Raw genomic sequence first — 16240 nt, 5'->3', positions numbered from 1 at the left:
CATATATTTTTCTAAATGTAACAATAATGAGAAACAAGGCATTAATAATAATAATACAATTATCCAAGTTATATTTTAATGTTCATTAATTATTAAATATGCCTTTGACGTAGAATACATATTATTATGATATTAGGGCGAACAATCAGCATTTCAAATTTCTTGAAGGTGAAAGGGTTACGCGGCAATATCTATCTCCGACTTGTAACCAAGTTCGAAGAACAATAATCTTCCTATTTCCGTTTCCTATTTCCTATTTCCGTTTACGATTAGAAATATAATATATGCTCAGGAATATAATCTTGTGATAACCTATCGGTTGTTAAAGTTATTTGATATGATGATGAAAAAGTCAACGACCCTTTCCGGAGCGAGTTTCGTAACAAAGTTTCCACGGAAAAATTGATTCTACGGACGGCAACCAAGAAAAATTATATTTACAAACGAAATAGAGTAACTTCTCGATATAATTCCGCTGGATTTTAAAATCGAGTTATACCCCAGCGCGTTGGAAATATTGCAGTAGACGTCAGGCCGATATGTCATATTGAATCAGCATAGACGATGAAAAATTTACCTTAATTTCCTTACGTCCAAAAATTTGCGTCTTTTCAATTTGCTTTATACAAAACTGTCCTAATTATTTATGACGCGTATTATTATCATCGCGTTACACTGAACGCGAATGCAGCATGTGAAATGCACACGTCTGCGCTATATATAACTTTTAAGCCACCGCATATACACCCACACAATCACCATCCCTACTATGTTTCGTTATCTGGTTCAATGATCGATTAGCTCTAATCTACCTACTATGGTGTCACAAGGAACGCGTTTCGTTTCGAAAGCGAACAAATATCGTGCATAGCAGCGATATCTCCGTATCGCGCTCACAAATATTTTTCAAAAATACGCCATATTTACAACGAAATATTAATCAGCCTTCGAATTTCACATTAATTTTACATTACGATCACACGCGCTGTTGATCGCTTTTTAAATTTTGCAAGTTATACCTGCTGTACCTCCCAATTTATTTCATATTTATTGTACTATATTTTTTGCGCTATTAAAATCCTTCCGGTATTTGCACGTATTATATTTACCCTACCTGCACATTTTAATCGAATTCCGCACGCATTATATTTATATCTCGCAATAAATTATCCGTGCCGAATCTCGTACATACATACATATATATATATATATATATATATATATATATATATATATATAATAGCTATATTCACACCTATGCCGAATTTCATATTCATTATAATCACGTCGCGTAATTTTCGGCGAATTTCGCTCGTCATCTCCAACACCGCGCTACAAATTGTCTCCCCCGGCCGAGAATTTTCTATGTATTTAATATCAATATCGCCCTATTAATCGACCGAGTCATACACCGGGACGTATCGCACTCGCGAACCGATTCATTAATTATCCACGAAATATTTGACCGGTGCGGTGTCGCGTTCACCATCGCGCCATTAGCTTCGAATTCGTCTCGCGCCCGAGGCGAGATCGCCGCAGCCCCGGAGAACGCCAAATCTAATCCCGGCATCGCTGCCGGACACCGGACAATCCCTGGCGACGTCGAGAGAGAGAGAAAGAGAGAGAGAGAGAGAGGAGAGAGAGGAGAGAGAGAGATAGCGGGCATTTCCCGCCGGCGTTTACGTTCGTTTCGTGCGACGGCGAACGTCGTTACGCGTTCCGTTCCGCGCCGAGCGCACGTAGCGTGGAGAATCATCGCCATCGCCGCCGCCCGCGCCGCGCGCACCGAGCAGCCTTTTCTCGCCTCTTCCGACTTCAAAGCACGCGCGCGCACACACACCCACACACATATACAGGAGTTTTCCCACGATTTCCCTTTCCCGCGTGCGACGCGAAAACGCGAGAGAGGAAAAGTTACGAGCGAGCCGCCCGTCATTTGCCTAAACGCGTTTTCTCCGAGGTAAAAGTCGCGACCTTCCGGTCTTCCTTCTCCTCTCCCTAAATATTGACGGATATTGTACTCGCTCCGGTACTGTATTTCACGCGATACGTACGTATTACCGCGATCGTCGAGGTTGCGCGTTTTATTGGCGCGCCGGATTCGAAACGAATCCGTCGAACCTCGAACGTGCGCCGGAAAAGCGCGCAACGTCCGTGACGACGGACATGAAACCACGGTAAAATCTCATTACAACGACTCCCGTCCTGGAATCCGAGTTCATCGTATCGCGGTAGGTATTTCACGGGGTATCGGACACGCGCCGTCCGATAGATACCCGGCCGCCGGTAACGGCCGACGCCTTCGAAAATTACGACGCGCTCGTCATAACGGGATTTCACCGTGCCGTGCGGGGTTATGTAACTTATTTTGTCACGCGCACCTTCAATAATCGATGAACACAGCACGGCGATGACACAGGCCCAGGCGGTGATCGTCGTCATCCTGATGCGGCCGCTCGCAGCTCCGGCGCACATACAGAAGAAATAGAAGCACTGTCGCAAAACCAAATTCTCCAGTCGTGAACTTCACGTTGTCGCTCGCAACCGTTTCCGCGGTTGGGTGGAACACAATAAAAACTCAGAGAATCTCGCGGATGTATACCGCCGTGAAAGGCCGATTCGAATCGCGGGCCACCGCGCGAGAGCCGGTTACGTCGCGGGAACGCGCGATACGCGATCGTACGTCGACGCGAATATTACTCCGCCGTCCTCGTTTCCTCGTCTCGCGAAATCGTCGGGACTCGCGCAGCAGTGACGTGACAGAAGCGTGACCGTGAGAGAGCGACCGGTGAGCTCGACGCGCGAAGACCGTCTGCCGCGCGCTTTACTTTCGGAGCGCTTCGTGAGACATCGGCGGCGAGCCGAGCGCGCCCGAGCGGCGCGGCGATCCCACCCCCCACTCCGCTCCGCGACTCCGCTGCTCCAAGCTAACCTGCCGTTACACCGTACAGCCGTGCCGCTGCGTGCCGCGCCGCCGCGCCGTGCGACGTGCGTACCTACTTTCGTTCATAATCTTACGTTACGCACACGAAAACACACAACACGGCGAGAGAGAGGGAGAGAGAGAGATAACGGACGACTGTCTACGCGTCGCGGCGTCGGCTGTTAAAACTCTACGAGAAGAACTCGTATGTACGACCCGACGGCAATTTCACGCGGCACACTTGTGGAATTATCGCGGCGACTCCCGCGAAATAATTGCTACATTGAGTGCTTTACTTGCTTCTATAGTTTGATCGTCGCTTTATGGTACTCCCGACTCGGAAGAGACTCGAACTATCGAAATAACCTACTTCGAAATATTCGATGCGCCAACCGACCGACCGACGTCGTGACGCAGTTCCTAACCAATTCCATCGAGCCGGCGCGGCGGGCGGCGATTACGACGAAAGGTATCGCTGTCATACGGGTTAATTAACACTCTCCGCCGATTATCCGTTAATTGATTTAACACTCCCGACCGTCATTTTTGCGCGGGCTCTGCTTCGAACGGAAAAACACGGAGTGAAATACGGAGCAGGGCTACTTCGCGAGACTTCGAATGACGAGTCGAGCACGGGAAGCACCACGAAGCAAGCGCAAGGTGACTACGCCAATCGAAACGAAGGTGGTTTTCGTTCAGAGAAAATTCAAAATTAAGGCCATCGCACACAAAATGCATAGCTTAGCATAAGCGTATAGCATAAGACCGCTAAACCAATGAGCATCCAGCATAAAGTCCATCCAGCCATATTGATTTACATAAGTGATAAGATATATATGTTCATTGGTCCAGCGGCCTTAATGCTATATGCTTATGCAGCATTGCAGCCTGTGCAATTTTGTGTGCCCATAGCCCTTATTGTGCGTGCGTTTAACGTCTTTAATTCAGTTGTGTTTCGTATTACTTGGTGATTCTCGTTGATTACATCTCGCTCGCAAATGGAAATACGGAAAGGCGATTCGATCGATGCGAAACGAGACGTCTTAGGAAATCCGATATTCGAGTCAGCGCGTGACGCAACTTCCACCGCGGGACGATCACGAGTACAACGGCGAAAGGTATTAATCGCGATCGCGAACGTTAATTAACGCTCCCCGGCGACCGTCGTTCAATTCGTTCTCGACGTTCATTTCCGCGCGGGCTTTGTTGCCATTAATGGGAAAAAAATACGTCGCGATCGCGGTATTACGTCGATCGAATCGATCGCGAAGCACCGTGAACTTAGCGCCAACTGATTGTCTGTCAGTTAAAAGGAAGACGGTGTCGCGCGGTGGCCCGCAACGTCCGCGTCTTTGCGACGCGAGAGGAAAGACACCGGAATTACGGAGTTATGCGTATACGTGAGAAGATTCCGAACGCGCGCGCAAGCGAGATTCTTAATCCAATCGCGTCTCGCGTTCCTCACAATCAGTGAATTCCGCTGGCTGCATCTCATGCGTATCTCAAGGTATTATACGTTTTCGCCGCCGTCGGCGTCGGCTCGGGGGATCGGGCGCATAATCGCGAGCGGGAGCTAAAGCGTCAGCTTGATACTCGCAATCGCCCGGACGGGCCGGCAACCTCGTCGCTTACTTTGGAAGCCTGATTCTAATCGTCGGCCCACGTGAACGCGACGTTATCCGCCCGCTTATCTGCTGCAGCCCCTTGGACGGGTAGGTAACTCCGGCAGGTTATGTCTCGCGTTCGAGTATGACCGTGTGACGCGCGTTATATCTGTCGTAAGGCTTAAAGATAATCGCGATGACGTATGAAATAGTCCGACTCAATTGTTATCAGCGTTGTTCCGAACCGGAACCGTTGTCGAACGAAACACGGCGTGATTGATCCGAGCGACGACGCGATCGATTCGACGGCATGATTAACTCTCCAGTGCATGAACGCGTAAAAATTTGAAACGTATGTATACACTGTTAAATTTGTAATGTCAAATTATACTCAATTTGAATCATTTTTAACCATTCTTATAAATCGCCATTGCTCTTACTCAATATATGTCATTAATTTAACTAAAACAGTGAAGTTAAAATAATAAGTTTCGACGCACACACACACACACATGGTAGTTAAAAATAAGAAAATGCTATATATATTTAACTCAAGTGATTTAAATTTCATTATTTAATATTTAACAGTGTAAAAGGGCGCGTGGGGTATAAATTATACCTTTATGCTACAAATATTAAACCAGTTAATATTTTTTTGTTTTCTGTTTAAGGTGGTTATGTGCTCAATCGTATCCTGCCTACTCGCCGCTTCTATTCTTATTTGATGACGTCAGAAGCGAGAAATCGCACGTCAATTCGGTATATTTTACAAATGTGCTCAATCAATTACAATCGCGTTTTATGGATATATCTTTTTATTTCAAAGTATACAGCAAGAATTTTTGGCGTGCAATTTCTCGCCTCTGACGTCATCACATAAGAATAGAAGCAGCGAGTAGACAGCAGCCTTAATATTGTTCACCGTTGCTCATATCTTAAAGTATATCAATAGGTTGAAACTTTAATTTTAATGTTTTTTTATAATAATCGATTCTGTATTGAAATTAGTCCAGAATACTCATTTTTTCCAAGCTGTTGTAGGATGTAAAATACATTCCATGCGCCCACTCGAGAGTTAACTCAAATCGATATCGAATTTCTATGAGGCGTAACGTTAAAAGTTTAAATAAATCTCTTTCTGCTCCGTTTTATTATGCGCAAGTAATCCTACGGCTTATTATCATTATTTTTTATATATTCTATGAACGAGAGAACAGGAAAGAAAGTTAGTTCAGAATGCCTATTGTTAACTCGCGGCAATAGCGCCACGGAACAAAGAATTAAATTTATTAGCTCTCCATAGCGTAAATAATATTTAACGGCGTTTGCTTACCATAGATTAAAAATCTGACGTAATTGAATCGAGAATAAATAAAGGTCCTGTTTTTTTTTCTTTCTTTGTATTTTTCCGCACGCGTCGTCATTAGAGGAAGCATCGTCGGATTAAATAATTTATAAGAGTGGAGAGATGCCTCGCTCGGGACCTTAATCGCAGAATTTATCTTTAACTTCTTGAAATTTTGTAAAACTGTGTAAATGCAGTAAAAAGCGGCGAAGTAGTCGCGTTACTTTAAAGCACTTTGTAGAAAGTTAACTCGTAATCTAAGCAGAGTCCTGTGTATAAACCAACATTATGCGCAAACGACCGCGCCGTTTGAGTGTCCCGGCAATGCCCGCGTAAAGAGACTATCTTTATTCCCCTGACCAACTCGGGCAGAGGGAACGAGGACATTCGAGGCACCCCGCGATAAGAGTAATCGAAAATGGGATAGTCGCCGATCGTGATCTCGCTATCGAGCCAGACGCGTAAGTTATACGTGAACGCGAATCGAGCCCGCCGAATTGGCCACTACTGTACCACACGATCGCTGTTATCGCGTCGCGTAAAATCGCGGGAAAGGAGGTCAAAGATACGTCAAGGAGCACGGCGCCGCGGCGTGGGGGGAGGATGAAAAGGGGACGCAGGTATATCGGCGCGACGAGGAACGAGCGATAACGGACGCGCGTGCTTTCGCAGGCACGCGCGGGGCGGTTACGCGATTGTATTCCGCGCGGGACGTAACAATAAGCCGGGATCGATGTTTGCCCGTTTATGTACGCGATATCGTTGCAGGTTCGCCACGAAAGCGATTCCACGGTTACGGTACGGTGGCGCACGTGACCGATACGAGGCAGGCACCGGCGGCGGCGGCGGGCGGCTGCTGCTGCAACCGATACTGCAACAGCAACAGTGCGAAGCCCCGGGGAAGGTTTACCCCTGCGCGCGTAACAGGTAAGAGGAATGTTGATCACGATCTCTTGATGTCGGTCGTCGCGGAACTACCGTCGTTGCACCGCATCGCCGCGTGTCATTTGCATGTGAATACGATCACGGGGCGGACGCACGTGCGTCGTTTGAGCACATCCACCGAAATTGCGTCGGCTTAGGGGCTGTCCATATCCCGATTTATGATGGCCGGGACGCATTGGGTTGCTGTTTTCGGAATAAGGAAATAAGGGAAAGCTTTGATTGCAATTGTGTGATTCGTATATCATAAATAGGTTGAATTAATTCGTCACCGAATAAATCTTTCTCTATGTCTCATTTTTTTACAACCATGCGTATTATAATAATTAACATTCTGGCCAATTAATAACGAAGATAACAGTTATCTTTTACACATACGTGTGTAATAGTAAATGTTTTAATTATTCGTATATGTATAAAGATTGATTATTATCTAAAACGGAAATTGCGCGATTGATTGGATTTTTGCATATTATACATTGTTTTCGTGAACAAGATTATATTTAGTCACACATTCAACTGTATTGTAACTGCTTTGATGCAATCATGATAAAATCATAATGTAGAATAAGGAAAGAGGGTATTTAAGCGTCGCGCAAATATCTTCCGAGTTCCAAGCAACTCGATTAAAATAAACCTCAATCGCGATAAACCGAAACTCTCTAAATACGCAACAAAACGGAATGAAGAATCTCCTGGGCGAAGCTGCAGATGTGCGATTTCGTTCGTACTCTTTCCGCAATTTCGCGTCGATATGACTAAGCGTTTTGACGAGAATGTTTTAATGAAAGGCGGCGAACCAGAATTGCAAAAATTCCCTGAAACCAATGGAATATGGCTAGGATAACAGTGAAAAAAAACTCTGTACACAAAATTCTTTTATTTTTTTATTATTAAAAATATATAAATATAACAATAAATAAAAACAAAAAAATAAAATGTTTGGAAAAAAATACTTTGTTTGGATTACAATGAAATTGCATACACTGGTTAATAGCGTTATTCGACATCGAAATTCTAAAATTTTAGTAACATGAGACGATCGAGTGACAATAAAATATCCTAAATTCTTTCTAAAATATCAGTAAAGAATATAAAATGTAAAAAAATTTTTCACAATAGTTACGAAAAAAATCAAGCATACGTTGATACTAAAACCAATATGATCATTTTCTGTCAAGTATACTTTAACCAGTTATGAATCTAGCAAGATTATATATAGGAATCTATTTATAAATTTCTGCTTTCTTTTTTTTTTTTTTGGTGTTATCCCTCGGATGAGGGAAAATATGTGCCTTCAACCTCTCCTTGAGGCTATATAACACAACGTTCACAAAATTTCTGCTTTCTGTAAGAAAAGTAGATATTAATAATTTTTATTGTTTATGAATCAAGTCTTTGTTTTTTGAAAAGGTAGAAAATTATTTTTCCGAGTCAGTTCTAATACAATAAAAAGGAAGATGTATTCTCGAAAGCCGAAATAGATGCTCAGTCACTCTAAATCTGTATTGCCGTAGCTTTTGCAAAATCGCTTTTGTCATTTACGCCGTGACGTGGAATCGCTACGAGCCCCCGGCATCGTTAAAGCAGTTGCTCGCGTTCAGGATCTTCTAGGGGTGAAGTTTCGGTACGTGATCAAACGGTCTCGGTAGCGCGCTACCGTTTCTCCATTGTGGAGGTATGCTGCCTATGGAACGGAGTAATCGAGTTGACGATAGTTGTGGACGCGCACGCGTATGTGTAATCGTATTAGTGACCGAGACAGCCGAATTCGTCGTCGGTGGCTACCGGTTGCCCCTCGTAAGTTCGCTAAGTTACAATCATTTCTCTAAGTCATCCATTTGTGTCGACCATTTATTTAGGTACATTCCACGACACATTTATAAAATTAATCCTTTTAGTCTGCAAAAAATAACGTGACATCTGTAAGATAATTAAATATTTCAGATTTCAATTTTCTTTTCGACACGAAGAGGAATCATGTGATTCGTTCTCCTAAATATAACTCTTATAAAATATAAATTCTCTTTTTTCGTACTTTGTATTTTTTACGATAAATTATTATTGCTTGCAATTGACGAAACTTTCGATAGTATAAGAGTAATGTTATGTGCATACCGTAGGGATATTATAACAAGTTTCAACTTTCAACTGACGCTAGTGAATAATGATCCTTTAACTGGCGGCCATTTGAATTACACGCTTGTATGAATATGGTTTATTCCTAAATACCGTAGCATTCGTTGATGCAGTACGTCAGGAAGTTCCGTCGCTGTTTGATTTTAGCTTACTCATTGACGGTTATCTTGCTATTTCATGTCTTTATTAAACCATTTATATATTGACATATATACAAAAATGACCCCTCTCTCTCTCTTTATATACAAAGAATTTACATATTTCTACATCAGGAATTTATTTCTTTATCAAAGATTTTTCAGTCTTTATATTCGTACAATCAGTTTTTTTTTTATATAAAAGACGTTATTGTTAGTAATTGTAAGTTTTCTCTTGGAGGATGCGAGAATAACATTCTAAATACCGACAACACACTCTAGCGTAACGAGCTGCAACGACAGTAGCTAGTGCTGGCAAATGTTGATCCCCTAACTAGCGGCAAGTCGAGTTACACGTTGGTATTAACATGTTTCAGTTTAGTACTACTCGACGTATGTCAGAAAGTCACATTTTATCGATTAATTAGTTATTGATAATTATAATAGTTTTTTATTTCTCTAAAAATAGAATATATTAAAAGTTTTATACTTTAACTTTGACAAGAGATATTTAACAAGATTAGAATCAATTAACCTGTAACAAGAATAGGACTTTTATTCCTTTCTTACTTATAACTTTCTACTTTTTAATTAAATTAATCTTTTTTTATTAAAAGAAGATTGATTTAAATTTAAATAAATAATGACTTATACGATTTACACATTTATAGAATTAACTGTGGCCAAAATTCTTTAATTTTTATGTATTTATCACCGAGAGAATTTATACTTACAAATGTCTGAAACGTTTTATATGTATATAACATGAAATACGCGCTGCGGCTTACGACAAAATGTAATAAAGACCTTCAAATCACGACTTGTTTGCGAAAAACCCTTCAATTTACGCGATTCAAACGTCGTATCCTGGGCAAGTTATTACCGTAATCAAACGAATGCAGTCCAATCAATGTAGATTCATGCTGCAGTAATACTTATCTATTACCTATTACTTTGATCATGAAGTTCTTTCACGCTGCTATCAGTTTACGTATCAAAATATGCCATGTACATATATAATTTCCGTATGAAAATTTATTTATTTCGTCACGTTTAAGAACTGAATTACAATTTCTAGTTTTATTATCTTAAAATTATATTTGTATGAATAATTTGATTTACGTTTTATGTACGTGCAAAAATATATAAAGATCTAATAGTCTCTTTATTCTCTCTCTCTATCTTTAGAACACATTATTAAGTTAGTCACATCGAATATTAAGCCATAAAAAAGTGACTAGTGGTATACCCAAATAAATTTAATACATGCAATGCATATAATTTCAATATATTTTAATTGTTTTACTCCTATTGTATTATTGATATAATTCACTGTTTCACGAGTAACATTTCTAATTCTCATTTTTTTCTCAGTTGAAGAAGAAAAATAATTCTTAATTTCTCAATTGGCATTTTAATCTCGTAATTACCCAAGGATTTTTCACAATTTTTACGCAACACTAAGCGTACGAATCACATTACATCAGCACGAGTGCAGCTGTACCTTGAGTCCTTAGTACGCCTCGAAACAATTTAAAGTCTCATAATTGACAGGAACATGTGCATCGCGTAACAGTATTAGCATTCATTATTGCGCGCGACGAAACTTCGGGCAAAAATGGATTTGGCTACTCGGCTTCGTTACGCTAATGGGCTCCTTGTTATCTCTTTAACGCAGTAGGTGCTCTTGGTATCGCAATTAGCATCATCCTATCAACTTATTTATCTTGCTATTTCGAATTTGGGACCGAACCTGATTGCCTGTTTATACTTGCTTGTCCTAGACGAGGGTGTATTGTTTGAGGGTTCTGAGGGTTGCTAAACGGATTTCGCCATCGGCAAAAGTATGCAAACGAGTTTTTCGAGATAAAATTGTGCGATAATTCTCTTTCTTCGCGAGAGGATAAAAATTCTGCGATAATGTAATACCGGTACCAAAGTGTACCACAACCAAGACAAATATTAAATAGAAGTACAGAAAGAACATATTATTGCAAGAGAGCATAAACTTTAAAGTCGCCTCGTAATTCCGATAATGTTTAAACAATGGTAAGAATAGAATGGACAAAGATCAAACTCCACGTGAAACTTTTGTAATGTCTGCTTCTATCGCACTCTTTAAGTAAAATCAAATATTGAAGTTACAGCCTTTTGTAAACGTATTTTTATTAAAACTGACACTTGTTGAAATTGTTCGCGTAATTCCGTAGACATCGTAATCCCGTTTTTCTTTTTCTTTCTCGCATTTATTGTGTCTGCTAAAGCTTGTCAGTACCAATAATAATAGCAGATTGCAATTATTGCATACAAGTCGTACAATCTTCTCTTTTAATGAAAATTTAAATGATTGATTAATTACTACATTACTGCAAGAAGGATGAATCTAACATATAATTATTTGAGAAATAAAATTTATTATTGTTTTGATTGAAAAAGTATTTATGGATATTTATTTATCATTATATTATTTTTTCCAATTTATATTTCAAGAGAAACAAAACTGTGCGATTTTAATAAATCTAGAAAATGGTTATTATTACATTATTTTATTATATTTTTTCTTACATTTTTTCATACAATAATTTAAGTTTTAATCCGGGAATAGTCATCTGGAGTAATTTTTGAGTAAATCTATAAAACTATAATACAAAAGAGGTATACAAAAATAATTGTTTATGCAAAAAAATCTAAGTGACTATTTCCGAGTTAATCTCACTTTTATGTTTATTAAAATCATAATTATTAATTTATTACATAATCTTATTTTTCGCGAGACGTAATAATTTAAAAAAAGGTAATTATAAGAAATATTTATTAATTTACATAAAGACTTTTAATCAAAACAAAAACAGATTTTATTCTTCAAACAAGTATCAAATTTAATAATCCCTTGAAAATAATATAATAGATAAATCTATTATTCATGTTTTTATTTAAAAAGGAATTAAATAATATAGGTACAATGATTAAAGGTTGTTATTAGCAGTATGTATGTAATATAAGATATACGCGTATCAATCAGACTGCAGTACATTTGTTGAATTATAATTTAAGTAATAATATTATTATTAAGTTTTCGAGACACTCAAATGAAATTAATTATGCCAAAGTAATGCTAATTAGTTCACAAAACGAAACAGGATATGCGACAGTAGTTTATTCATCAAAAATACATAATAAGAAAGGAATAGAATATTTAACGTGAGTTTATAACGCTTTGAATATTTCGGAATTATCAAAGAATGTTTGACGCGTTGTTTCGACCTTGGTGTTTGTGTGTGATGCGCGGCCTTGGCGTTTGGTGTGGCGCACGGAGAACGGTTATTGCCGTACGGGTGCGCGTTGAGCTTACACGAGGTCACCGAGCTATCATTCGCACCGTGAAATTCGAGTAGATATAGCAGCGGCGAAAATCGCTCCTCGTGCTATTGTCTCTCGAGACTCGCGATCAATACCTACCTACGAACAATTATTGATTATCGGATCACTTAATCGTGATTAATTAACTATTAACTATTCGCAGGCGTATATCGAAACGACAAATAGTTACCGAGATAGATGTTTCGTGCGGTCTATTCACCAATTCACTCGAAGCAAATAAAAATTAAGACAGATGAGAATAATTGTTTCGTTATATTTTTCAGGCGCTTGCCGTTTCTTTTTAATTTAATCACATGAAATTGAATATATGTCACGTCGAACTTTAGATTTTCCACCTGTTCATATTTATTCGTCTATTATATATTTTGGAATCGTTCAGAACGTGAAAACAATACACAAATCGTTTAATCAAATAAACTCAATTGTGAGTTGTGACATACCACCGTTTATTAATACTATGTTTGTTCGCGAGATTTATGCACCCGAGATGTATTGCAAAAATTTTGTATTTTGATTGCATATTTTGGAACAATCCATCACGTTTTAATTAGTCAATTACTCGAGCCATTAACGTTATTAATTGTATCCTGCTTAACAGTGCGAAGTAAAGTACGGTATTTTTTTTTTACTAGTACTGTGTACGTGAAGAAGCAGTAACAATGGAACAAGAGAGGAGGAGGAGGAGGCTCGGGGAGCATCGGGCGGAATAACCATAGGGTAAGTAATATTTTATTTTATTTATTTTTACGATTTCTTGTGGAATTAATTATCCCTGCAATAATGCATGTTATAGTTCGTTTTGTATTATTATGCGCATAAAACATCTGATATTATGTATTTTATAAGAGGTATTTAAAAATATTTTTGATGTGTAATATAATACACATATATGTATATCTATAATTAAATCTGCAAATATATATGTAACGATGAAACATACAATATTACTAACATGGCATATTAAAAATTTTAATTATTATTAAATAAAACAATTAAGTTTTTATTTGTGGAATTTGAGACAATTCTATAATTAAGATGAAAGATCTTTTTCGGAAATTATATAATTATTTTAATAGATATTTGCTTAAAAAGGAAAATTAATTTAATGTGCGAGAAAAAATAGTATTTTATTTATAATAATAATTATTTTGGGTATGGTAATAACTTAGATATATTTTTATTTTACAACTCAACATAGCTTGTAACTATGTTGAGTTGTATAAATATATTATACGACTCCGCTGCTGTGTGCTTCGCACCAGTGAGTCATAAATTATATTTTATTTTAAATTTAGGAAAAACACGGATCCGTGAAAATTGTATTAGACATACGTATATGCATACATACATACATTAATTTAGCAACAATATAAAAATATGATTTACAACTACGATATTTCATAAGTCCGTTGATTTTAAATAGATGGGCTACTAAATAGAGGACAGATTAGGATCAGTATTTAATTCCGAAGTGCGTGCAATTATCCGTCGCTTATATATATATATTCATCCAAACAGAACTCGTTACACTGTTTTATATTATTTATTGGCACACATTATGATGCCTTATTACATGACGAAATTTTTATTTCAATTTTCTCATGTTTTTTCTATCTCATGGCCGATAATTACGGAAGTAGATATTTATGTACGGAATCTATTAAAATAAATTAGTAAAATCAAAATAAATTGATATTTATATTAATTTATTCTTATTAATTTAATTAATTTATACAAATTGATATTTATAAAAAAAGGAAATATTTTATATATAGGTACATCTCTGGGAAGTTTAATTGCATTCATGATCTATATATATTTTTCTCCGTTTCCAGTATTAAATATTATATGTAAGTGGCGTAAAAAAAAGAAATATTCAGAGTCTCTTTAAATATGCATGTATCATAAATATAGATGAAAAAAAGACAGTAACATATTTGTGATAAATAAAACACGTCAGTCATATAATGTGTTCAAATTCAGTTTATTTACTAATAGAAATATTTATTTTATTAATTTATTTTATTAATTCTTTTAACGCGATTTTATCTTAATCTTATCATTAGCCCATCAATTTAATTTTTGATAACTTGCTTTTATATCAATTAGATAAAACGACCTGAGGTCTGCAAAGGAACAAATCTGAGGAATATTTTACATTTTATATAGATGAATATTTTATATAAATTATATTATTAATATTTCTATCGAATGATGGAACGAATACACAGTTTGCGATTGCGAATGCCGAATGCAATCATGCATATACGGCATTTAATATAGCCACTATACTATTTCTCCGGCGTAGGCATAGATCGTGGATCTTTGCCGCCTCTGAGTTAGTAAGACCGAATGTAGTATTAAAATTTTCCGCATACCTATCTCGCTGGTACGTATATTACGTCGAATTCAGTTTCTTACGGATTGAACGTTCCGGCATTTGCTGGGAAATTGGATACCTACGGGTGGGAAAGAAAACAACATAATTTACGAGTAACGCGGTTCGCGTTACGATATTTATTTCCTTTTCTGCAAATATTTTATCGAATATTTTCGACAAATAAAATTCGAATAAACAGGAGGGAAGTATCGCGCTTTAATGCGATGGTACTTTTCCCTCGACGAATATCGGTATCGAGAGGTTTTTGTACGTAAATGTACAGGAGACACGGTACTCGATGCAGGAACAAAAGAATGGCCTCTCATATCGGGTTTTATATTTTTAGAATCGTATCGTATATTGCAAAGAAGTTCTTGTGTATTAAAGTATTTCTTACGACAGAGCATACGCCGCGATCGCTCGTTTCTCTCGAAAAGTTAGAGTAATTGTTATAGCATTTAAAATTATCGGAATGTTTCCGTATCTCTTTTTTATCATCATGAATTAAAGACATTATGTGCAACCACTGAATTAAAGCCGTTCGCTATGCGACGATCGATTTCCCCGGTCTCGCATTATACTGAATGATTAAAAACGTCGCGTACGTAATTATCATCGGATAACCATGTGTTAATTGCATACAATTTAAATGTGTTATTTATTTTATGAAAGAAGACAAGACAGATATTCATGACTGTCGTGCATAAAATGTATGAGAAATGTTTTTTTAATTAGAAAAATCCATTGATTAGCAATTTCCACCAAATTCCACCTAATCTATTTTTAATTGTTTTCACAAAATGAGAAATTTGTTATAGTAAGATATTGTTTATACTAAATTATTCTAAATATAGTATTTACAGTCTTTCTTGTAACATATTTTCCATTATATATTTATATGTGATTGTGTCTCGACAGTCGTTTAAAATGAGAAAGATGTCATTGTACTAAATACCATGCAATATGTGGGAATTATTTACACTCACCAGATTTGAATTTAACTAGAAAGTTTCGATTGAATAAGATTGCGCGAAAATCCGCGGAGAACCATGATCGGGAAAGGAATCGTAATCGTCTAATCAATAGTATTGATGGAGATGTTTACGAGCTACAATGTGCGCGAGGCGTTAATTATTTCCAGCTAGTTGGCCGATCCTATAGTTGATTGACGCGACCACAGACACTAAATTAGAGTTCCTGGCGGGCGTCGACCACCGTGCGGAAATTGAATTTCGATGACAAGCGCGAAATATTAATGGCCGATGCGCCGTTACTCTACCGTTACATAATATCCATTCCGGCCTTCGCGCAATAGTAGAAATTGGGCGCAATTGTGGAATAATTGCGCATAATGGCCCTGCGAAAATATTACCGATTCATTGAACCGGT

The 16240-nt window shown here is 37.9% G+C and overlaps 1 protein-coding gene and 1 long non-coding RNA gene across 6 annotated transcripts in view; one reads left to right on the top strand and one right to left on the bottom strand.

Moving 5' to 3' along the window:
- Fas3 (fasciclin 3) overlaps nt 1-2825 on the bottom strand; it is a 301684-nt gene extending 298859 nt beyond the window's left edge. For all 5 annotated transcript variants that reach the window (XM_071709517.1, XM_071709519.1, XM_071709518.1 and 2 more), the window contains exon 1: nt 2382-2825. In XM_071709517.1, the coding sequence (XP_071565618.1) occupies nt 2382-2475 (94 nt within the window). In that variant the 5' untranslated portion in view covers nt 2476-2825. The remainder of the gene's footprint in view (nt 1-2381) is intronic.
- Nucleotides 2826-4428: 1603 nt separating this feature from the next.
- LOC139774318 (uncharacterized) overlaps nt 4429-16240 on the top strand; it is a 137874-nt gene continuing 126062 nt past the window's right edge. The window contains exons 1-3 of the long non-coding RNA XR_011718552.1: nt 4429-4635; nt 6641-6799; nt 13104-13188. This is a non-coding gene — a long non-coding RNA (uncharacterized lncRNA). The remainder of the gene's footprint in view (nt 4636-6640; nt 6800-13103; nt 13189-16240) is intronic.

The sequence above is a fragment of the Temnothorax nylanderi genome, unplaced genomic scaffold (assembly GCF_030848795.1).
Source record: "Temnothorax nylanderi isolate EJ_2023f unplaced genomic scaffold, tnyl_v1.0 TNYL_tig0078_pilon, whole genome shotgun sequence".
Classification (NCBI taxonomy): Eukaryota; Metazoa; Arthropoda; class Insecta; order Hymenoptera; family Formicidae; genus Temnothorax; species Temnothorax nylanderi.
This window is presented reverse-complemented; position numbering and strand designations above follow the sequence as displayed.